The sequence below is a fragment of the Aquarana catesbeiana genome, linkage group LG03 (assembly GCF_042186555.1).
Source record: "Aquarana catesbeiana isolate 2022-GZ linkage group LG03, ASM4218655v1, whole genome shotgun sequence".
NCBI lineage: Eukaryota > Metazoa > Chordata > Amphibia > Anura > Ranidae > Aquarana > Aquarana catesbeiana.
Window position 1 is genome coordinate 349,957,054 of NC_133326.1, and position 23,584 is coordinate 349,980,637.

General features: G+C 42.4%; 1 protein-coding gene across 2 annotated transcripts in view; it reads left to right on the forward strand.

Annotated features, from left to right (window-relative positions):
- Window positions 1-479: 479 nt before the first annotated feature.
- Window positions 480-23,584, forward strand: part of ERGIC1 (endoplasmic reticulum-golgi intermediate compartment 1) — a 160,067-nt gene continuing 136,962 nt past the window's right edge. The window contains exons 1-2 of one of the 2 annotated variants that reach the window (XM_073620594.1): window positions 480-721; window positions 17,365-17,540. In XM_073620594.1, coding sequence (XP_073476695.1) covers window positions 17,494-17,540 — 47 coding nt within the window. In that variant the 5' untranslated portion in view covers window positions 480-721; window positions 17,365-17,493. The remainder of the gene's footprint in view (window positions 722-17,364; window positions 17,541-23,584) is intronic. The other variant, XM_073620595.1, reaches the window with a different exon arrangement.

The window sequence follows — 23,584 nt, forward strand, 5'->3', positions numbered from 1 at the left end:
AATGTGCTTACCTTGACACACACACACTGTTTGAAGAACAAATCCTGAAAGTGTAAAGACCAATATTTACTACCCAAACAAAAAAAAAAATTCACGATCAGCAAGTCTAAGGAGCAAATGAAAAAATAACGGATTCCACTGTGACTTTTATTCGCCCCTAGATGCTGAATTATTAAGCCTATTTATATATATAAAAAAAAAAGAAATAAATGATTCTGAATAGAAACAAAGTGATCTTGTTGTGAAGTATGCAGATGTGTGTGGATGCAGGCTTCACACTACATAGCCGGCCAGCTTCTTCTCCACACTGTAGTGAAGCAGGTTGATGATAAACTGTTGTATTATTAATAACAATGAGATGTTAGTCTATAGAGTGTGAAGGTGGGACAGATCTCTGGCGGAGATCCCAGCATCCGTGTACATAGTGCAGTCAGTGAAGTGTGATAATACAGAAACACCGGACTAGCAGGAACTTCTCTCATCACCCCACGTGGCTCAGTCTGAGTCTCTTTACACCGGGACCGGATGTGCCCTCTCCTCCTCACACCTCCACCAATCACAGGCCGCTCGGCCAGCTCTTCTGACGCCAGTTCCTTTGTGTCTAGCCGGCAGGCTTGAAGAACAATTCTGACACAAGCTGACTGAGCTCCAGAGGCGGCCCCTTTAAATCAGCGCTGAGTGTCTGTGGGAGGCGGTACACCATGCCCTTTGACTTCAGGAGGTGAGTGATTGGGGGGCCCCAGAGATATGGGTGCCTCGGTGTTACAATACACACTATCAATGAATGAGGGAGCTGATGGTGGGCGATGATGGATGGCATGCACGGTGCAGAGAAGAGTGCAGAGCTCCTAAACCTGCAGCAGCTGTGCATGGCAACCAATAAGCTTCTAGCTTTCATTTTTTAAAGCTTAACTCAACAAGCTGACGATAAAAGCTGATTGGTTACTCCACATTCTGTCTGCTCCAGTTTTAATATCCCCCCCCTCTCACTGTGTATCCTTCTATGTAATGTGCATTACATCTGATGACTGAACATATAGCATTGGTGTATGATCCAGCTGCTGGCTTCTCCATATTGCAGCAGATAGGTGCATAGATTTGCATGCTCTGATTGAAGCATGTATGTACAGTTCCCCTGATCTCAGGCAACAAGAGTGATCTTCTGTCAAAATTCAATCTGGCCATTGTATACTGTATTACAGGCATTTATACAGCACTGACAAGTCATGCTGCATGTTACATACTGTACATTCACATCAGTCCCTGCCCTCATGAAGCGAACGCCCTGCTCTCACATGTATACATATACTAGAGCTGATTTAAACTGCAGCTAATTATCTTTCCTGGAGCGTGAGGAAACCTGTGCAATCACGGGGAGAGCATGCAAACTCCATGCAGATAGTGTCCTGGTTTGGATTCAAATCAATGCAAGGCAGGAGTTCTGTATTGCCAAGTGTAGAATGTGCAGCCACAGGTGTCAGCTATGACCTGCTGTTGCCCAGAGGATAGCGGACCAATACTAAAAATATCATCTATTGCGGCTTTCCAGTCCTTAACCACTTCAATACAGGGCACTTCCTGCCCAGACCAATTTTCAGCTTTCAGCGCTGTCGCAGTTTGAATGACAATTGCGCGGTCATCCATCACTGTACCCAAACTGAATTTTTATCATTTTGTTCCCACAATTAGAGCTTTCTTTTGGTGGTATTTGATCACCTCTGCGGTTTTTATTTTTTGCTAAACAAATAAAAAAAGACAGAAAATTTGGAAAAAAATAAGTTTTGCTTTTGTTTCTGTTAAAAAAAAAAAATTGTAAATAAGTAAGTTTTCTCTTTCACTGATAAGGCGGCACTGATATGCGTCACTGAAACGCGACACTGATATGAGGCACTAATAGGCATCCCTGGTGGCACTGGCAGTGGTAGGCATTGGAGTGGGCACTGATTGGCAGCTGTCTGGGCACATATTGGTTTTTCCCTGGGGGTCTAGGGGGCATACCTGGTGGTCCAGTGTGGTGGCCATCCTGGTGGTCCTGGGCGGGATCCGAGGAGGGGCTGTGCTGATAAACAATCAGCACAGACCCCCCCCCCCCCGTCAGGAGAGCAGCCGATCGGCTTTCCTCTACTCGCGTCTGTCAGATGCGAGTGAGGAAAAGCCGCTCACCGGCTCTTCCTATTTACATCTTGATCAGCCGTGATTGGACACGGCTGATCACGTGGTAAAGAGTCTCCGTCAGAGACTCTTTACCTAGATCGGTGTTGCGGGGTGTCAGACTGACACCCCGCAACAACGATCGCCGTGATGCGTGCCCCCGGGGGCACGCAGCGGCACGACATCCTGATCACATCATATGACGTCCGGTCATGAATAGCAAATCACTTTGCCACCGTCATTTTGTAATGGGGCGGGCGGCAAGTGGTTAAAATTATTTAAAGAAAACATTTTTTTTTTTTTTTCATAAAGATTTTATTCAATATAAAGAAATAAACATACAGATCAAAAATATAATCACATGGCAGCATATAACCAGGACAGTATATTAGTACCATTTAGGAAATCTAAAAGAAAATATTTTTATAAAATAAATAAACTTGTTACACTTTTTTACACTGTGCAGTGGTTTTCCACAGAGCAGCCCTGATCCTCCTCTTCTCGGGTCCCCCACCAGCGCTCTGGGCCCCTTGCCAAGTGCCCCGATAGCCAGCTGCTTGCTGTGGAAACACTTGTGCATGCTCGCTCCAGAAGACCCACAGGGGTTCATTTACTAAAACTGGAGCGTGCAAAATCTGGTGCAGCTCTGCATAGAAACCAATCAGCTTCCAGTTTTTTTTGTCAAACGTAATTGAACAAGCTGAAGTTAGAAGATGATTGGCTACCATGCACATCTGCACCTGATTTTGCACTCTCTAATTTTGGTAAATCAACCCCAGAGAGTGCAGCTCAGCCCCACTCCTGCCTCACTGGCTGTAATTGACAGCAGTGGGAGCCAATTGTATCTCAGGCAATCAGGAGGGAGAGACCCAGGAGAGCCTTGGGTCTCATGCACATCACTGGATTGAGAGTGGGCTTAGGCAAGTATGGGGTGGGTGAGGGTAAGAGCCCTTTCACACTGCCAGCACCCAAAAAACGCTGGTAAAGCGCTGCTTAAACTAGCGGCGCTTTACCAGCGTTTTTCGAGCGCTAGCGAGGTGCTTTTAACCCCTGATAGTGGCCGATGCCAAGGCGCTTTTCAGGCGCTTCCCATTGATTTCAATGGGAAGGGGCGCTTTAGGAGCGGTTTATTCACAGCTCCTAAAGTACTGCAAAGAAGCTGCTTGCAGGACTTTTTTTTTTTTTATCCCCTGCCAGCGCAGCGCCTCAGTGTGAAAGCACTCGGGCTTTCACATTGGGATTGCATATGAGGTTTCTTTCATGTCCTTTTTTTAATGCTAAAGCGCCTGAAAAACGCCCCAGTGTGAAAGGGGTCTAAAGCTGCACACTGAAGTTTTTTACCTTCATGCATAGAATGCATTAAGATAAAACGCCTTCAGCCTTTCCAACCACTTTAAGCAACCCATAAGTAATGCAATTTTCTTTCCTTCCACCACAGGTGGAAGGAAGCATTTCTAGATCCCCCCCCCCCATCCACACAGACCGTTTTGATGGGGGAATCCCTCCTGTAGCGCTGTTTTGATGGGGGGAATCCCTCTCGCAGCACTTTTGTGTACTGCTGGCGGGGAGCCTTCCCTGCCAGCAGAGCACAATGATCATTGCTGGCAGCTATAGCCGCTGACAGTGTTCACATGAAAAAAAAATCAGGCAGGCTGGTTGTACTGAAGACAATCGATGGATCAACTTTCCTACAACCAGCCTGCCCATTTTTGAATCAAATTTTGGCCAGTCCCTGTTGAACTGGCCAAGATTTGATCCATCAATGGTCGGCTTTAAGTGTGTTGGCTTTATACTTTTTTTTTTTTTTTTTTCCCACCTGCTGCTCCTTCCAGAAACACACTTCTGGTCCTAGGGTGACAATAATTTACTGGATCTATTGATGAGCAGTGTTGTCACCTTGGGACAGGAAGTGTATACAGACTACAGTAAAAGGATAAAAAGTCACCCAGCACTTAATTGAAGATTAACCCCTTAGTGCTACCTCCAGTGACCCTTTAAAGCAGAACTAAACCCCCATAGATATTCCATTCCACCTTCCAGTGTTGCCGTGGTAACCTACCTTGTGGGGGAAGCGAGCTCTCAAACTCGGATCTCAGAGCTGCTGTGCACGTGAGAGGGTATCGGGGGAGCCACTAACCTAGTACACAGTGATTGGCTTTGGCTGGGAGAAGAGAGGGTCCTTCAGACCTTGAACGAGAGTGTCTTGCCCCATCAGAGGTTTTGCAGCCCTGGCGATCAGGGAGGTATTTCCTGTTCTGGAGAGGACCAGTGCATCCTTAACACTTTTTTGTGTGTTCACATGCTTTTTTTTTTTTTTTTTTTTTTTTTTTTTTTGATTCACACGATTAGTTTTTGTACACCACACCGCAGGCTTGAAGAAAAAGTGAAAACTACAAATCTCAAACTCCATAGTCCCTAGTTCAGGAGCAACCAAGAGAGTGTGGCTAAATTCCTTCATACCGTGGGACCCCAGAGATTGAATGTAGCCACCTCTAAGAGAAAGTTGGATCATGATAGCAAAAAATGGATTTTGGAGGTAGCTGAGAGAAAGAAAATGTACTTTTTTAGGTTAAGAATATATGGTTGTACTGTTTAGCGTGAATATATATTACTATAATTTTTTTGTCTGGGAAGATTACTGCATTTTTATTTTTTGGTCTGGGAGATGCATTGTACACTGGTACTGTTGAATAGTAGTGCTGAATGCTTAAGGTTTATAACTTTTTATGTGGAAAAACCTTTTAATGAAAAAAAAAAAAACAAAAACAAAAAAAAATGAATATATAGTTGGAGGTACTATCAATGGTCTACGAGTGCAGTCACCACACTGGGAAGTATGAGTTCCTATGCCACAGTGATCGTTGGAACTTGTAGTCTTCCATTCACAGATCCCCATGCCAGGATGATGTGGCTGGTGAGTGCAGTCATGCACAGCTGTGCCAAATTCAAAATGAACAGAAGCCTGTAGGGAGAAACCTCCATGGTTCAGGTAAGTGCAGGAGGGGGAAACAGGTCGAATTGGCCCTCAATATTAGCGGCTAATGCGCCACAATCCAATCACAGGGTCCTGCAGCCCTGCTCTGAGGTTCCTGTGCTCAAAGCCTTGGTTCTGCCTCCGGCACAGGTTGGCACAAACTCTTCTTCAACACTTCACAGGAGTTTCTGCGCTTACACCTTTTAAAGGCTTGTGTAGATGGGTGTTGCTGTCAAACTCTCCCTTTTTAAAGCGGAGCTCCACCTTAAACAAAAATATTAAAAGCCAGCAGCAACAAATACTGCAGCTGCTGACTTTTAATAAATGGACACTTACCTGTCCTAGGGTCCAGCGATGCCGAAGCCGATCGATTGCTCGTCTCTCGGCTGCCCCACTGCCATCCTCGGTCAGGGAATCAGGAAGTGAAGCGTTGCGGCTTCACTGCCCGGTTCCCTACTGCGCATGCGCGAGTCGCTCTGCGCGTCTACACTGGTCCCCGTTGTGTTGTGGGAACTGTGTGTTTCCCACAACAAAACCGGGGGGGGGGGGGGGCATTTGCGGCTAGCTATTCCCGGAAGTGGGTGCAGATACCTGTATTATGCAGGTATCTGCACCCCCCTCCCCCCTGAAAGGTGCCAATTAAGGCACCGGAGGGGGAGGAATCCGATGAGCGGAAGTTCCACTTTAGGGTGGAACTCCGCTTTAAATTCCAAAACAGAGCTGTGTAAACACATACTGTATATTAGAATGTAAATTGCTGCAAGGCTGTGTTTTACCTTCTCTGCCTGTAAAGATGGCCATAGACAGATGAAAATTCCATTGGTTCTGGCAGGGCTGGCTGAAAATGTGTTGACTTCCCTGTTCGACAAATGTCAGTCGGTAGATCGACTTCTGTCAAACAAATTAATTTGGCACATTCTTCACCACTTTTAGAATGCATGAGATACACTTTTGCAAAATCTGCCTGCACCAGTGTTTGAATTCCAGGGATTATGTTTCAGTTCCTAATTTGAGCCCCTTCCAGGTGCATTTAGGCATTTACCTCCATCCACCAGGGAGTAGAACCTTTTCCTGTAGACCTACAAGACCACATACACTACATATAATGGAGAGAGATGAAGCTGCAGACTGCTGTGTCCGATAATTACAATTCTGAAGATGTTCAAAAGGGCTTTTGGTGGTATAGGGACACGCATGTAACTGATTTTTTCTAATACACGTTGACTAACCTACCAACATGTCCAAACTGAATACTGGCACTGACCAAACTTTTCGCATATAACCTAGATCTGACCTACAGTGTCCATATTTGTAGAGTTTGTGTTTATCTGCATTTCATTAAAGCAAACTTGTTTAGCTTGCCTAATATATAATTGGTGACAAACAAATTCAACAATAAGAACCCATGGTATCTAGTGAGCTGATTCCTGTTAAAAATAGTGGAGGGCTTCAGGGAACAACTGTGGCCTGAGGTACTATTTTCCTTTGTCTTCTTGGGTTACGTTAGTGTGGGAAGTCTGAGGTTGTAGTATTGTCCAAATATTTTGGTTGTGTTTATAAAAAGATGTGTATTCCCAAAACCAGTAAAATAGGCATGCAGAACCTGTGGGCTTACTGGAAGTAACCATTTAAAGAGCAGCATGGGGGTTGTGGCAAAGAGCTGAGCAGATGGAATGTTTCAGAGTCAGAATTTGCAGAATGACAAAAATGCCAAATCATTTTATAAAGCTATTTGTTAATTGAATGAGTTATTGATGGAGAAATATGAGTCCCATCAGAGTCTTGGTGGAAATGGTAATTCAGGAATTGGATTTCACTTGTACACAGCCACTGCAAAAATACTGCTGTTTTCAAATATGTCTAATGTGTTTTATGAAAAATGTCTTTAAGGCCTCTTACACACTGCAGCTTAAAGCTCAGTACAACTTTTTTTCTTTTACTAATCTAACATGCAGCCCATAGTTTACAATGTGCCTGTACACACAGGCGTGTAAACAAGTGCTGCGTATTTTTGAGTAAAAAGAGTAGAAAAATCTGCATTTGTGGTCAGTATTTTGCACCAGTATATGCATATGAGCATAACTATTGATGTTCCCTAGGAATGTATTTTGTAAACGAATGTGTGTATATGTGCAAAGCAAACACCTGAAATTACATCCAAAAAAGCAGATGCTCAAACATCAGAACCGTGAGCAAGAGGCCTTATGGGGTTTGGTCTTGTCTTAGATGGGTTGTATACTGTAATCAGTATGTTAGAATTTTGGTTAATGGTTCAGCTTGTCAAGTTTCTGGGGGAAAAAAAGCAGTATATTTCTAAAATACATGCACATTTCCCAATAATCTTTTAATTAGAAAAAAAAAATCTGCAAATACCAAGAAATACCTGTTGAGCCTGACAAAAAATCCAGCGAGCTTTTAACTTTCTGTAGTGGCCTGCTTCTGCTGCACTAAAAGTGTCTTTTCTTTATTCTGAGATAATAATAATATCTTAATAATAATAATAATAATAATAATATTTTTTTTTTAACCAGTTGGTTAAGAGGAGTTCCAGTCCTTCTTCCTCTTCTTGTGTGTGTTTTTTTTTTTTTTTTTTTTTTTTTTTTTTTTTTTTTTAAAAAAAAAAAAAGGTCAGCAGCTACAAATACTACAGCTGCTGACTTTAAGGGCCGGATCCCACTGGTGCGATGTCCGACATCGGATATGATTGGCACTGCAGTGCAAATTGCTTGCAATCTTGGTGCAATGCGATTTCAGCCATACAGATTTGCATCGCATTCAGACCAAACTAGCACAGGACCCCTTTTTTTTTTTTTTTTTTTTTTTCGGTCCGCAGCAGAATCGGATCGCATGGGTGTTCACACCCATGCGATTCAATTCCTGTCCGAATTTGCAGTTCGCACTGCGATTTGCAAACTGATTTAACTTTTGACACTCCCAGCAGTTCGCATAGGGTAGTGTGAACTGCCGCTGGGAGACATGCGATGCAGGGTTTCCGCATCACTGCAGTGTGAACTGAGCTTAAGGCCTCTTGCACACAGGACATTTTGCAAACTCTCTCTAGAAACCTTTCCTCCTGGCAGCAGCATTTTGTCAGAAGAAAAGCCTGACGCTTGTATAAGTGTCAAGCTCTTGGGCGTTAATTCATTTCAGTGGCCAGAATAAATTTATTCTGACCATGGAAATGAATTAATGCTGCTCAAGCATTAGCTTTTAGGAGCTTTTAGCAGCTTTTAATAGCTTCAAGTGTTTTTTCTGCCCAAGCTCTGCTGCTCCTGAACGCACTGGCAGTGTTTTTTTTTTTCCTGCCACTAAAAGCTTCTTTTAAAAGCCATAGTGTGCATGGACACAGAATAACATGGAGAGGCATTTTTAAGCTTTAAAAAAAAAAAAGCCAGACGCTGATAAAAGCGGCAGAAAAAACACCCTGTGTGCATGAGGCGTTAATATAAGGTCACTTGCGCATACTTTCTTTCCTTCTTTAAAATCCTTTCAAGCAAAGGGCCATTCAGAAAACATACCCTCAGGGTATTTCCAGCATATTTACCCACATTTTGGGTTAAGTGGAATTATGCTGTAAAATATAAACCTGTGCTTAATTTTTTTAATTACCATTTTGTTTTTTAAGAACCTCTGAGAAATCTGGATCATTATAGTGAAAATGTAGACCAGGCGTTGCTTCCTTTTTAGAACAGAAAAGCCAGTAGCAATCAATCTATGGCTAAATGCCGGAAATAGTTAATCTATTTTAAATGAGAAAAAAATTCCAGCTACTGTTGAAACAGTGAAATGTGTTTTTGAGAAAAGCATATTGAAAAGTCAATTATTCTAGAAGGCGTTGATAATGCTTGCCAAGTAGATAAACGACCCCGTGAACAAAAAGGGCATAGGGCACACCAGCAGGCATTAACTTTGGGTAAAAGTTCATTCAGTAATGCAGCATTTGATTGAATGCATTCCTGTATTCTAATTCTATTTTAAAATTCTGGTGTTTCTAGTGCTTTACACTGTGAAAAAAAAAAAAAAAAAAAATATATATATATATATATATATATATATATATATATATATATATACATACAGTGGGGACGGAAAGTGTTCAGACCCCCTTAAATTTTTCACTTTGTTGTATTGCAGCCATTTGCTAAAACAATTTTGAGTTCATATTTTTCCTCATTAAGGTGTCCTTTTATGAAACTGAGATCAGCTGCGATCCCGAGTCTCACCGCTGATCTCAGCTCATTACCAGTTTATGAAACTGAGATAATCGGTGGAGAACATGTTCTCCGCTCATTATCTCAGCACAGTGAGAATCTGTAACTGACTGTCACAGAAACGGGCAGATTATGAAGGTGCGATGTGTGACAGAAGTCTCACTTTCTGATTCACCATTCCAGAGATGGAGAATCAGAGTGAGAAGCCTGAAACTGGCTGATATTCTGGAGAAAGCAAGAAGTCTTTTGACTTCTGTCTTTCACCAAACAGTCAGAGCACATCTTCCCCACCATTACACACCCCAAAACCAGCAGGATAGGAATTTATAGTGTGTGTGTGTGTGTGTATATATATATATATATATATATATATATATATATATATATATATATATATATATATATATATATAATATTACACATACACAGGGGCGTAACTAGAAATAGCAGGGCCCCATAGCAAAATGTTGTATGGGGCCCCCCTGCAAACAGCCCCCCCCCCCCCCCCCCCACAGCTGCCCTAGTGTCAATGCAGCGTGACCTGTGCCCAATACAGCCTGGTCTGCCTGTGCCCAATACAGCCCCACCTATGCAGAGGAAGAGGCAAGCCAGCCGGATCAGCAGAGAGCGGGATTGCCCACTTTAATAGCTTTCATTTGAATTTCCTGTCTTCCCGGGGCTCATCGTCACAGCCCCACCTCTTGGCCCGATGCCTTTGATGACGTCACATGTCCCGTATATATATATATATATATATATATATATATATATATATATATATATATATATATATATATATATATATATATATATATATATATATATTATATATAATATATATATAATTTTCTCTATCTCCAAAGTATGTGTGGTGTTCTCTCCATCCTTGTTCCTGGAACTGCATCCTGAATGCCTTACCTTGTTGGCATCCTTCTTTCTGATTTAAGAAATAAACAAACATGCCACATCCTTGAGCGAGTTGGCTGAAGAGTACAGTATTCAGTTGAAACAATACCCTCACAAACAATAACACTCTATTTGTAATCTATATATATATAATAAAAAGTGAGTACACCTCTCTTATCTTTTCATGTAACAACACTGAAGAAATGACACTTTGCTACAGTGTAAAGTAGTGAGTGTACAGCTTGTATAACAGTGTAAATTTGCTGTCCCCTCAAAATAACTCAACACACAGCCATTAATGTCTAAACCCCTGGCAACAAAGGTGAGTACACCCCTAAGTGAAAATGTCCAAATTAGACCTAATTAGCCATTTTCCCTCCCCAGTGTCTTGTGACTCGTTAGTGTTACAAGGTCTCAGGTGTGAATGGTGAGCAGGTGTGTTAAATTTGGTATTATCGCTCTCACTCTGTCATATTGGTCACTGGAAGTTAAACATGGCACCTCATGGCAAAGAACTCTGAGGATCTGAAAAAAATTGTTGCTCTACATAAAATTGGCCTAGGCCAGTGATGGCGAAGCTTGGAACCCCAGATGTTTTGTAACTACATTTTCCATGATGCTTATGCACTCTGCAGTGTAGTTGTGCATTATGGGAAATGTAGTTCCAAAACATCTGGGGTGTCAAGGTTCACCATCACTGGCCTAGAAGATTGCAAAGACCCTCAGTTTGCTGAAGACAAGCAGGGTAAGGACATGGATTACTGGAACTATGTCTTGTGGTCTGATGAGACCAAGATAAACTTATTCGGTTCAGATGGTGTCAAATGTACGTGGCGGTAACCAGTTGAGGAGTACAAAGACAAGTGTGTCTTGCCTACAGTCAAGCATGGTGGTGGGAGTGTCATGGTCTGGGGGCTGCATGAGTGCTGCCAGCCCTGGGGAGCTACAGTTCATTGAGGGAACTATGAATGTCAACAAGTACTATGACATACTGAAGCAAAGCATGACCCCCTCCCTTCGGAGACTGGGCCACAGGAACGTATTCCAACATAACGACCCCAAACACACCTCCCAAGACGACCATTGCCTTGCTAAAGAAGCGGAGGGTAAAGGTGATGCACTGGCCAAGCATGTCTCCAGACTTAAACCCTATTGATCAGGGGTAGTCAACCTGGGGCCCTCCAGCTGTTGTGGAACTACATTTCCCATGATGCATTGCAAGGCTGGCAGTTACAACTGCTCCCAGAGGCATGATGGGTCTTGTAGTTCTGCAACAGCTGGAGGGCCCCAGCTTGCCTACCCCTGCTATTGAGCATCTGTGGGGCATCCTCAAAGGGAAGGTGGAGGAGCGCAAGGTCTCTAACATCCACCAGCTCTGTGATTATCATCATGGAGGAATGGAAGAGGACTCCAGTGGCAACCTGTGAAGCTCTGGTGAACTCCATGCCCAAGAGGGTTAAGGCAGTGCTGGAAAATAATAGTTGCCACATTGGGCTAAATTTGGACATTTCCACTTCGGGGTGTACTCGCTTTTGTTGCCAACGGCTTAGACATTAATGACTGTGTGAGTTATTTTGAGGGGACAGCAAATTTACACTGTTGGACTGCTTTCGCACTGAGGCACTTTACAAGCGCTACATCGCTAAAAATAGTGCCTATAAAGAGCCTCTCCAGTGTGAAAGCCCGAGTGCTTTTACACTGGAGCGGTGTGCTTGCAGGACGGTAAAAAGTCTTGCAAGCAGCATCTTTGCAGAGCTGTAGGAGCGGTGTATACACCGCTCCTAAAGCGCCCCTGCCCATTGAAATCAATGGAGCAGCGCCACGGGTGGTTTCAACTCTTTTTCGGCTGCTACCTTGTAGCAAAGTGTTATTACTTCAGTGTTGTCACATGAAAATATATAATAAAATATTTACTAAAATATGAGGGGTGTACTCTTTTTTGTGTGTGTGTGTGTGTGTGTGTGTGTGTGTGTGTGTGTGTGTTATATATGTTACGCTCATAAGTTTACATACCCTGGCAGAATTTATGATTTCCTGGCCATTTTTCAGAGAATATGAATGATAACACAAACTTTTCTTTCACTCATTGTTAGTGTTTGTTTGGCTGAAGCAATTTATTATCAATCAACTGTGTTTACACTTTATGATTTAAAAACAAAAAAAAAAATATATATATATATATATATATATATATATATATATATATATATATATATATATATATATATATATATATATATATATATATATATATATATATATATATATATATATATATATATGTGTGTGTGGGCCAATATGTAGATACATATTGGTCTAAACTGATGAAATATTTATTATTATTATTTTTTTTTTTTCAAAATTGTCGCTATTGTTTATAGCGCAAAAAAAGGTAGCATGACCACACAATTGTCAGTTAAAGCAATGCAGTGCCGCATTGCAAAAAAAAAAACAACCTGGTCATTAAAGGGGCACATCCTTCCGGTCCTTAAGTGGTTAAAAAAAATAAAGGGATTGTAAAGCCTCAGTTTTTCACCTTTTTATCCATTAAGATGAAAAACCTTTTGTAGTGCAGCAGCCCCCCAGAGCCCCCCTTTTACTTACCTGAACCAGATCGTGATGGGGACGAGCAGAGCAGCTCCAGCCGCTGTCTTGGGTCCTCATTGGCTGGATTGATAGCAGCAGGAGCATTGGCTCCCGGTGCTGTCTATCAAAGCCAGTGACACGGGGACGAGTCCTGCTGTCTGTGTCAATGGACGCAGCAGCAGGACTCGGGAGAGCTCCCGCACAAGTGCCCCCAGGGAATGCCAGTCCCACAGGCGTGCAAACATTCTTTTGTAATAGAAACATGGCATGATCGGTCCTCTTTACAGTGAGATATGGGGTCAATAAGACCCCACATCTCACCTCTTAGCTGGAAAGCCTGAAATAAAAAAAAAAAAAAAAAAAGACCTCTGCTTCCCAGCCGAGGCGGCGCCGTTTGTTGTAATGCAGAGGCCGGACGTGACATCATAACATTGCACCCGGCCTCTGAACGAACATAGAGACTCCAGCGACCATCTGGTCCGCTGGAAATCTCTATGGTAAACGTACGGGGCCGGCGGATCCTATCTCTGACTCACCGATGGAAGCAGTGAGTCGGTAGAAGCATCGGCGGGAGGGGGGAGGACGTCCCCTCTCGCTGCCTGTAAGAACGATCAAGCAGTGGAACAGCTGCTATGAGCGTTCTTATGGTGTAGGGAATCGCCGGCTGAAAAAGCAGATATCTGTAGCTGCAGGTATCATTCAGCTATACTTGCACAAAGTCAAGGACGTCATATGACGGCGGGCGGGTGGGAAGTGGTTGAAGTAATTTTTAGGACTCCAGGAACCTCCTAAAGGCAGTCCCCAGAGTTGCATACATCCCACTTGAATACAACTTATACTTACAAACTGAGGGAGGCAACAGGAAGTGAGATGAAATCTACCTCTAGGAAGGGAAGTTCACTCCTGTAAGAGTTATCATGGGGAAAAAGGTGTCTCCACTGAAGCTTTATCTCCAATCCTTGTTTCCACAACAACCCAAAATTTTTGAAATTGAATTGTCACAGGGACAGAAAGTGAGGTGAAATCTTCTAAACAGTGGCACAGACAGCAAAACAAACAATACAACCCTTCCCTATGCTATCCAAAAAGCTTAAAAATATTTTTTTTCTTGGTAGAGTTGAACTTAAAAAATGTACCTTTTACAATAGCGGAATATAATGGCCACAGAGCGGGGAGATGTTAAAATATTACAAAGTCTTTATTATACAACTATCAAAATTATATGCGAGAGAGTCCCCCTCCCAAAGATGGGGGGGGGGATACAATACAAACAATAAAACACTGTCTATGATTTGGCACAATGCACTAATTTGGAACCAGTTGGTCTGGTATTATCTGTACTTTTGACGTTTTGCCAAAAGAACAGGCTTCCTCAGGACCCAGGCTTGAATATACCTAGAACAACATGGTATTAGAACCAAATACATACAGTACAAAATATCATATACTTTTCAGCCAAAGCATTCCAGTCAAACCAAGTGATCGGCAAGCCAGCCCAAAATGCCTGGGGTGGGCATAGGAGCACAGCAGGTTGGATCCAACTGCACCACAGATGCTGGATCTCGGCAATAGTCCTATATAGAATGCAAAGAAGTGCACCATGTAATTAACCGTGTGTGTATGTGCACATATGCCAGAACTGCATATAACCACAAATTTACAATATAGTTTAACCAGAATGCACTTAGTTACAACAGCAAAATTGGAACATATAGCAATGGGCAAAAAGGCCGGGGATTGGGGCCACAAAATTCATAATTTCCAAGATCATTTCTTGAGACATAGAAAAAATAGAGAGCATGGATAAGGGGGTCTAAAAGGTTATATACCAAAAGTCCAATGTAAAGGTAGCATGAGTTTGTTACGAGTATATAACAATCGGTGAAGAAGAGGGATACACAATATTACAGGGTGGACCATCCAACCATGGATCAATTTTGGCCATTCAGACCTTCATCTTAACACCGTTTAGTTAGAGTACACAGCCCATCTCAAATAGACAGCAGGTAGATGGACCTATAAGGTAAAAAGCAGCCATAAGCCCCACTAATGTACGTGATGGTAACTACAGAGGATAATTGTGCTCACCCCATCAAATCACCCGGTACATCTGCCCACAACTAAACAGTCTGTGTGGCCTGCAGCAAAGCCCCCCCTTATGTGCGCTAGTCGCAAGCAGCAATGACGTCCTGACGCACTGCCGAGGTTGCGCATGTGCAGAAGCGCACGCACTCGACCACGTCTGTGGCAACCAACCTCCCCAAGTGAATGGGAAGAGGGCAGGTGCAGGGCACGGTGGAACACCACCATCAGGAGGTGGGCCACGGAAGCATATGCCCACTCATACAGGAACAAAGCCCGGGCCCGAGCAGAAAGGAACATACAAAGCGAGGCTGTGAAGTATCACCAGGAATATATACATAGTGTTAAAACATACAAAGAATATATACATGATGTTAAAAATACAATAACCATAACGATTGCACAATAATATACCCCAAAAACAAAGTTTGGTATCTAAATGTCACTGTTTGAACAGTTACATGTGAATACTTAAATGCAAAAAGACAGATATACTGGGCAGTATATGGGTTTAGTATTTAGTTTCATGGGTTAAGTTGTAATAAACCTCACAAGAGTATCCCCTATAGAAAGGATTTGAAGCTGAAAGCCTCGTTTAGGCCGGGTGTTTTGAGAATCTGAGATTCACCTCGCCTCATGGTGGAGGATGATTTTATCTTAGTCTCCTCCTCCGAGTTTTCACGGATATTCTCAAGGGCTGTGAATTTAATGACACTAGTATTGTGTCGGTTTAAGAGCAATAGTTCTCCCAGTGGGGAGTGATCGGTTGTTTTTAGCGTAATAAATGTGTTCCTTCTTATCCTCCGCCAAAATTGGCGTATGTTGTGTGTGTGGTTTTTTTTTTTTTTTTTTTTTTTTCCTATATAGTAAGCTCCGCACTAACAGAGCATGATGTATACAATCCCTGGGGTTTTTGCAATCTATATAGTGTTTTTAACCTGATGGAGTTTGCCATTAGGAAGATAAAAGGCCTGATTAGCAAGGATCCATGTATGGAAGTCACATGAATCACATTGCCATGTGCCTCTGAGATTGCGTTCAACAGAAGGAGAGGAGACAAAATTACTAGATATAACCCGATCCCTAAGAGATTTAGCTTTTTTAGAAGTAATCTCAGGTGAATCTGAGGTATTTACTGTAGATAGGATCTCGTTAATTTTAAGTAGAGAGAGAGAGAGATCTCTAAGAAGGGTTGAATGCTGACGATTGTATGTAGTGATGAGGCATACTCTTTCCCTGATGTTTACCTAATTTTTTTCACTGTATCCTATTGGATGAGGCCCAAGTCCCAGTATACTTTTTTTTTTTTTTTTGATAATAAATAAAAAATTTATCTGTTCCAACTTGCATACAAATTCAACTTAAGAACAAATCTACAGAACCTTGTAGAATCTTGTTTGAAACCAGGAGACTGCCTGTACTGAAAGATTGTACTTGCAGGTCTTACGTTGGTGGGATCCATAGGCTGCAGAAATTTTAAAGAAAACAAACAATCTCGACTATGGATATTATCTGACTTCCACAGAAGATCATTTATTAACACTCTACTGCTCTATACCCCCAAACTTGTATTCACTAACAATCATAAAGTATGTTGCAAAGAATATTGATCTTAAGATAAATACAAGTTTCCTTCCTCTTGTGCAGCAAAAAAAAAAATTTCCCCCTTACATTGGACGTCAATAGAAAATTCCCTTGTTACGGAAAAATACCCTCCAACATTGGTAACCAGTAGTGGAGGAGCCCCTTACATTGGTGGTCAGTGGTGATGTTCTTCCAATAATTGGGGCCAGTGGAAAAGTGTCTTTTATATTAGTCATTGTAGAAGTGCCCCTACCATTGGAAGTCGGTGGAAAATTCTGCACCTAATATCGATGATGGGTTTCAGTCGGTGATCAATCTACCCCGTTTAAGAAACCCCTAAAAACCTTTGGAGGAACCCTGGTTAAGAGAGGCTGCCCCTGTTGTGTATCTCTTATTAGGGTTTTGTTAATTGCCACATATCCTTTTACCCATTTTTAGTTTTTGATATAGAATTACTGTTTGTGTTCCTTTTTGCTAGTGATCTAAATAGCACTAAAGTTGTTAGAGGGTGGCAATCCATTTGATTTGGTGGTAATTAAACAGCAGAAATAAGGCATTGGTAAAATATTTGATAGCATTATATCCTGTATGATAATTCATTATTAATTTAACAGATATATGTTATTAGTGTTTTCCGCTTTAGCCTTAGGTTTTTATAAGGACAGTGAATGCATTGTAGTGTTGCCTGTGACACAGCGTCATCCTTGTCTCAGACATCAAAGCAACAGCATGTGCTTCCTGTCTCTTAGTATATTCTTGATCTAATTGTTTCTGATTAACTTACGGAAAACTTAAGAAACTGCAACCCGACTTCATAATGTTCTGCCTTTTTAATACGCATCCTCCTAATTTTCCCTTTTATTTGTGCAGGCATAATGATGTTACCAGTCATAGGACATCCTCATGATCCTTGCTTTCGTCAGTTTGCTGTGGAGTGAATAATGGCTTAATAATTCTAACAGACCTTGAGGAGCATATGTGTTTTCTTTGCTTGAAACAATGTCGTCAGAAGAACTAGAAAGTTTGAAACAAGTGCTCTGCTTAATGTATGATTGCTTTTATGTTCTAAAATGAGGATAGTTTTATGTTATTTTACAGGTATCTATCTGAAGATTGTAGGGAACTTGAGCGGGTTGTGTTTACTTTTACTACAGTGCATTTACGCCAAAAGTGAAATTTAAGCCTAATACTAACTATTCCTACAAATGCTCCCTCAACCTCATCCTACCTATCCTGCTTAACCCAGTGTGTTTTTTTTTTTTTTTTTTTTTTTTGAAACCGCTCCAGTCCAGTCACATGATCCTGCAGCTTTGGCTCCCCTGTGTCGGTGTGCGGGCGACAGCTGCATGGAAGAGGAGGGAGCTCTAACAGTGACTAGGCAATGGAAAACATCACAACACCTGGAATTCCCAGCTGTTGTCGAGCCAGAGCTGCAGGATCATATGACCAGAATAAAAAAAAGGTATTTTTTGCAAAGGGTAGGCAGGATAAGTAATAGGAGGGAGAGGGATATTTTCAGGAACAGTTAGTATAAGGCCTGAATTCCACTTTGAAGGTACATTCTAGTCACCAGTGAAAATTAAAAACTAAAATGCATTCTGGATGTACAGCCTAAATGAAAAGTGAATCAGTTTTTCATCCAGGCATTGCTATAGTTCAACACTCCCCCTAATTCCCCTGATGTAAATAGTTTTGGTACTAAGAACAGGGAAAAAGGGCAGGGGGTTGACTTTTGGGCAGTATGTGCAGGAAAGGAGAGCAGAGGCTATAATCACTTGCAGTATGGGTAGGAGTGTGTAGTCTGACAGTGTGCACAGGGCTGGATTAAGAATATCATGGGCCTGGTGCTGAGGATTTTGGTGGGGCTTTTTATAAAAAAATAAATAAAAATGCAAACAAATTTTTTTTTTTTTTTTCGGTCATAACAAATTTAAATAGGGAGGATGAGAGAGGAGTAAGGGAGAGAGGATGCGTGAGGGTGACAGCAACACAGCCCGGCAAAGGCAAGTGATCGAAGGCACAGAACCAGGTGAAGATGGAAGAGCCCACGACCCATATTTCTGGAACCATAGATCCTAGGCGCCCCACATTTTGACCAGTGGTGGGGTCTATACGACCCCCGCAGCTCGAATGTGTTTATTTTTTGGCAAAAGGGTCTATCTTAAGGTAAGGGGCCTAGAGCTGCAGCTCTAATAGCCCCTATGTTAATCTGGCCCTGGGTGTGCATTGTGTGCAAGGGAGGTCTATAGTGGGTATCCTGGCACACAGTGGGGATGATTTACTAAAACTGGAGAGTGCAAAATCTGGTGCAGCTCTGTAATAGAAATCAATCCGCTTCCAGGTTTTTCTTTTTTGTCAAAGCTTAATTGAACAAGATGACTTTTAGAATCTGGTTACCATGCATGGCTGCACCAGTTTTGCATTCTCCAGTTTTAATAAATCAACCCCAGTATGTGAAGGGAATAGAAGAGGGTATAATAAAAACTATTAAAAAAATGTAGCGCATATAAATTAGGTATATGTTGCTCCTAGAGACAACAAACCTATCAACAAGGTGTGGTAAATGGAGCAAATAAAAATATCAATCCGTGAGTCAAAAAAATGGTTGTAAATAAAGACCAGAGTCTCTAAATATGTACATAAGAAAAGTCTCTGAGCAGTAGTGGATGTTCTGAATGTTGAAAGGAGACTTGGAAGCGACTTGGAAGATCACTACATGGGTACCTCCTCAACTCACAATGGCATCAAAACAGAAAATGGTAGGCGTAAACTCTTACCGAATCCAGTGGACTCCCCTGTCTTAGACATGGAGTCATGAAGGCACGGTGCCACCCAGGGCATGCGGAGCGATATCCGGACCGTCAAAGTTGGCAGGTAAGTGGTTCACTGGTGTTGACCTGGTCATCGGATGGATGTTCCCGGTAGATGCAGGTTGGGTGATGCCAGGTGGGATGCACAACGTGTGATGGAGATCCCAGCTGGCATCACCCAACCTGCATCTACCGGGAACATCCATCCGATTACCAGGTCAATACCGGTGAACCACTTACCTGCCAACTTTGACGGTCCGGATATCACTCCGCATGCCCTGGGTGGCACCGTGCCTTCATGACTCCATGTCTAAGACAGGGGAGTCCACTGGATTCGGTAAGAGTTTACGCCTACCATTTTCTGTTTTGATGCCATTGTGAGTTGAGGAGGTACCCATGTAGTGATCTTCCAAGTCGCTTCCAAGTCTCCTTTCAACATTCAGAACATCCACTACTGCTCAGAGACTTTTCTTATATACATATTTAGAGACTCTGGTCTGTATTTACAACCATTTTTTTGACTCACGGATTGATATTTTTATTTGCTCCATTTACCACACCTTGTTGATAGGTTTGTTGTCTCTAGGAGCAACACATACCTAATTTATATGCGCTACATTTTTTTTATAGTTTTTATTGTTTGCTTGTCACATTGAATGTAGCTGCTTTTTTCTTTTGTCACCAGTTAGCGCAGTGTTTTCTCTTGTTATTTCCACGATAGAAGAGGGTATGAAAGTGAGTATTATGTGCAGGAGAGGAGTGCTTTGGGTATGTTGGGAAACAGTACGCTAGAGTAGAGTTGATGGCTGATTAGTTTCTCTGAAATAAGACCAAGGTCAGCAGTAGAGGTTAATCCACATTTCATCTTGATGCATGCTCTTCCAGTGTAATCATGCATGTTTATGCCACAGTCCTTTACACATTGTAGTTGCCAGATTTCCCCAGCCACCATTCATGCCTGTGGCTAGCCCAACGTTAATGCTACTGGACTTTATTATTCCCCATTAGAAATCACAGCTGTGTTCCTTTTTTACCCTGTGGCATGATCACATATGTAGCATTGTTTCATTCTAGCCATAATTTATACAATGTGTTTGTAAAACTCGTGTTAATGCTAAAGTTTTATAGTGTCCAAATACTTGGAGCACTGTGAGTAATCCGGAGTAGCATGGAGTACTGCAAGTAATTTGCAGTAACTTAAAGTATAGGTAGTAATTTGGGACAAGTTACTGGGAATACTGTGAGTAATTTTGGAGTACTGTGCATAATTTGAAGTATCTGGGAGTATTGTAAGTAGCTTGTGAGTAACTTGAAGCATTGAGATTGACTGGTGAATGTGATACTAAGCAGGAGGAGAGGATTCCATGTGACCAGTGAGCAAGAACAGGAAGAAAGGCCACGTGGTCTCTGTGACCAGTGAGCTGAAGCAGGAGGAGAGGACGATGAGGGTTGGGTGATCAGTGGAACGGAACAGGGATAGAGGACAACGTGGATCAGATGATCAGTGTGTGGTAGCAGGAGGAGAAGATAACCGGAGCCTAATGATCAGTAAGCAGGAGCAGGAAAAAAAAGGACACTCGCCGCGCTCTTGCAGCCACTGTCTCACTACCAGTGGCCCTTGAGCTGGAGCTGTAAGTGAGGCCTTCTTTATCATGTCAGGCTCTATAAACTAGGTACATGATAATGGCATTAGCCAGTGTAGCCCATTGGGCAACACATCTAAAAAGACTAAGGCTAAACCTGGGTGGCTAAATTGCAGTGTAAAAGGGCACTTTGAAAAGGAAATAACTGTCCTTTAAAAAAAACTCTAATGCCGCGTACACACGATCGGAATTTCCATCAGAAAAAACTTGGATGGTTTTTCCGACGGAATTCCACTCAAGCTTGACTTGCATACACACGGTCACACAAAAGTTCTCTGAACTTTCAACCGTCAAGAACGCGGTGATGTACAACACTACGACAAGCCGAGAAAATTAAGTTCAATGCTTCCGAGCATGCTTAAAATTGTTTCTGAGAATGCGTGATTTTTTTTGCGCGTCTGAATTGCATACAGACTAAGCATTTTCCGATAGGAACTTTTCCCGACTGAAAAATAGAGAACATGCTCGCAATCTTTTGCTGGCTGGAATTCTGCCAGCAAAAGACTGATGGAGAATACACACGGTCGCATTTCCGACAAAAAGCTCTCATCTGAGTTTTGCTGGCGGCATTCCGATCTTGTGTTTGCGGCATAAGGCTGAGGGGACACCGTCAACATTCCAAAACTACAAAAAATGTGATACAAAATGTAAAAGTGCAATAGGGCAGCAAAAATAGACCAGGAGAGGAACAAGAATTCTAAAAAAATGTCAGAACATATTGGCTCCATAAAGGATGATCAAAGAGAAGGCAACTGTATTAAATACATTCTTCTCCTCAGTTTTTACTATGGAAAAGGAGGGGTATAATAAACCAGAGGGTATTGTTTGCAACACAGCAAGGAGCCTGCCCTTGTGGCGAACAGAAGCCAGTGTTCTAAAAAAAACAATAAAAAACAAAAGTGAACAAATCACCAGGGCCAGATGGCTTTCACCTGAGAATCCTCAAAGAACTTAGCCAGGTCATTGCTAGACTGTTATTCCTAATCTTTAAGGTAAGCTTACTGACTGGAATGGTAAAGCTAATGTAGCGCACGACCCCCGTAGGAGCTGCAATTTGTGCGTTCTATCCATAAATCACATTTACCAACTAGCCCATCACAGCCCATAGAATTAGAAACAGTCCATATTGTACTTTTCTCTTGCTTTTTATTTGTATAACATGAACTGGGATAGGAAAAGGGTTTTCTGAGATGCTCTTTTGTTGCTTCATAATCTTTCCTTTGCCTCTCATGCAAAGACTTAGAACATTGCGGCTAATGAAAAGTCACTCTGAAATAACTTCTCATTGGGAAGATGGGAGTAGTCTGGTCAATGAAAGTGAATAGCAAAGAGCCACTCTGAATAACTCTTTGCATATAGACTTGGGTAGATTTACTAGAGAATACATAGGCTATTGTAGTAAAGAGTCACTCTGAATAACTTCTTCACCCGTAGACCTTTTTTAGAACGATCTGTATCTCTATTTGTGCTCAGAGCTCTACCGCCACCTTTTGACCACTACTTCCCGTCTGTACAGTACTTCCAAATTGAGCTAAGGAAGAGATTACTCTGAATAATTCCTCCCGCCTGACTGATTGGAATCCCGGGGTATGGTTGAACCCTAAGTCACAGGCCATCACCACCTGTCTCAGTGACTTGCGTACCAACATCCCTCAGCCTCTGGTAATACCGTTCCCCTGGGCTTTCACTCACTTGATCAACAGTCCATGTGCCACTCACAAATGATCGATCGCCCAGTTTTCTTCCGCTTAGTTGCTACTTCTTCCGAATGGTTTCTCCATCCCTTCTCTCCAGTCTGGCACGCTCCCCTCCCCGCAGGGGGCATCCAGCGACACCAGCAACTACATGCTAGTAGGCACTAACTCCTTTCCTCCGCGTGGCCTGGTCCCCCCCCCCCCCTCCTTCCCCGTAGGGAGGGGGGCTCTGCTTGGCTCCCCGCAGGGGGCCATCTCTCTGAGCTCTCCCTTTTTGGAACTCCCCAGCAGCATGTGACCCCAGCTCATATGGGAGTCCCACCTCCTGCCAAACAAATTAATGATTAGCCAGAACTCCACACATGAGCTGCCTGTCACTCAGATCCCAAGTCCAACCTCTCTTCCAGAACCATTTCCACTGAAAGCAAGAGGAGGCATCTCTGGGTCCAAGCACAGGTGGCCACACCCTGCACTACACTGACACTCCCAGTTCTCAAAATAAACAACCAGGCCTGGAATCACAATGCAAGCCTGCCTAAATTTACCTGAAACCGTAATTTGTCATTTAAACTCAAAAAGCACACCTACTTGAAAGTAGGTGACCGCTACACTAACGTGGTACCAGTTTTCAAGAATGGGCCAAGATACATATCTGGAAACTACGGCCAATCAGCCTAACATCCAATAGTTTGTAAACTATTGAAGGGGATGATGAGGGACCATATCCAATAATTTGCAGATAAAAATAGTTTAGTAGTAACCAGCATGGTTTTTTGAAAGATCGTTTCTGCCAGACCAACCTATTAACATTCTCTAATGAAATTACTGTAATCTGGATAAAGGTGGATGTAGTGTACCTAGACTTCGCCAAAGCATTTGACATGGACCCCATAAATACCTAATCCATAAATTGAGGTTGGTTGGCGTTTGATAGTGTATGTAC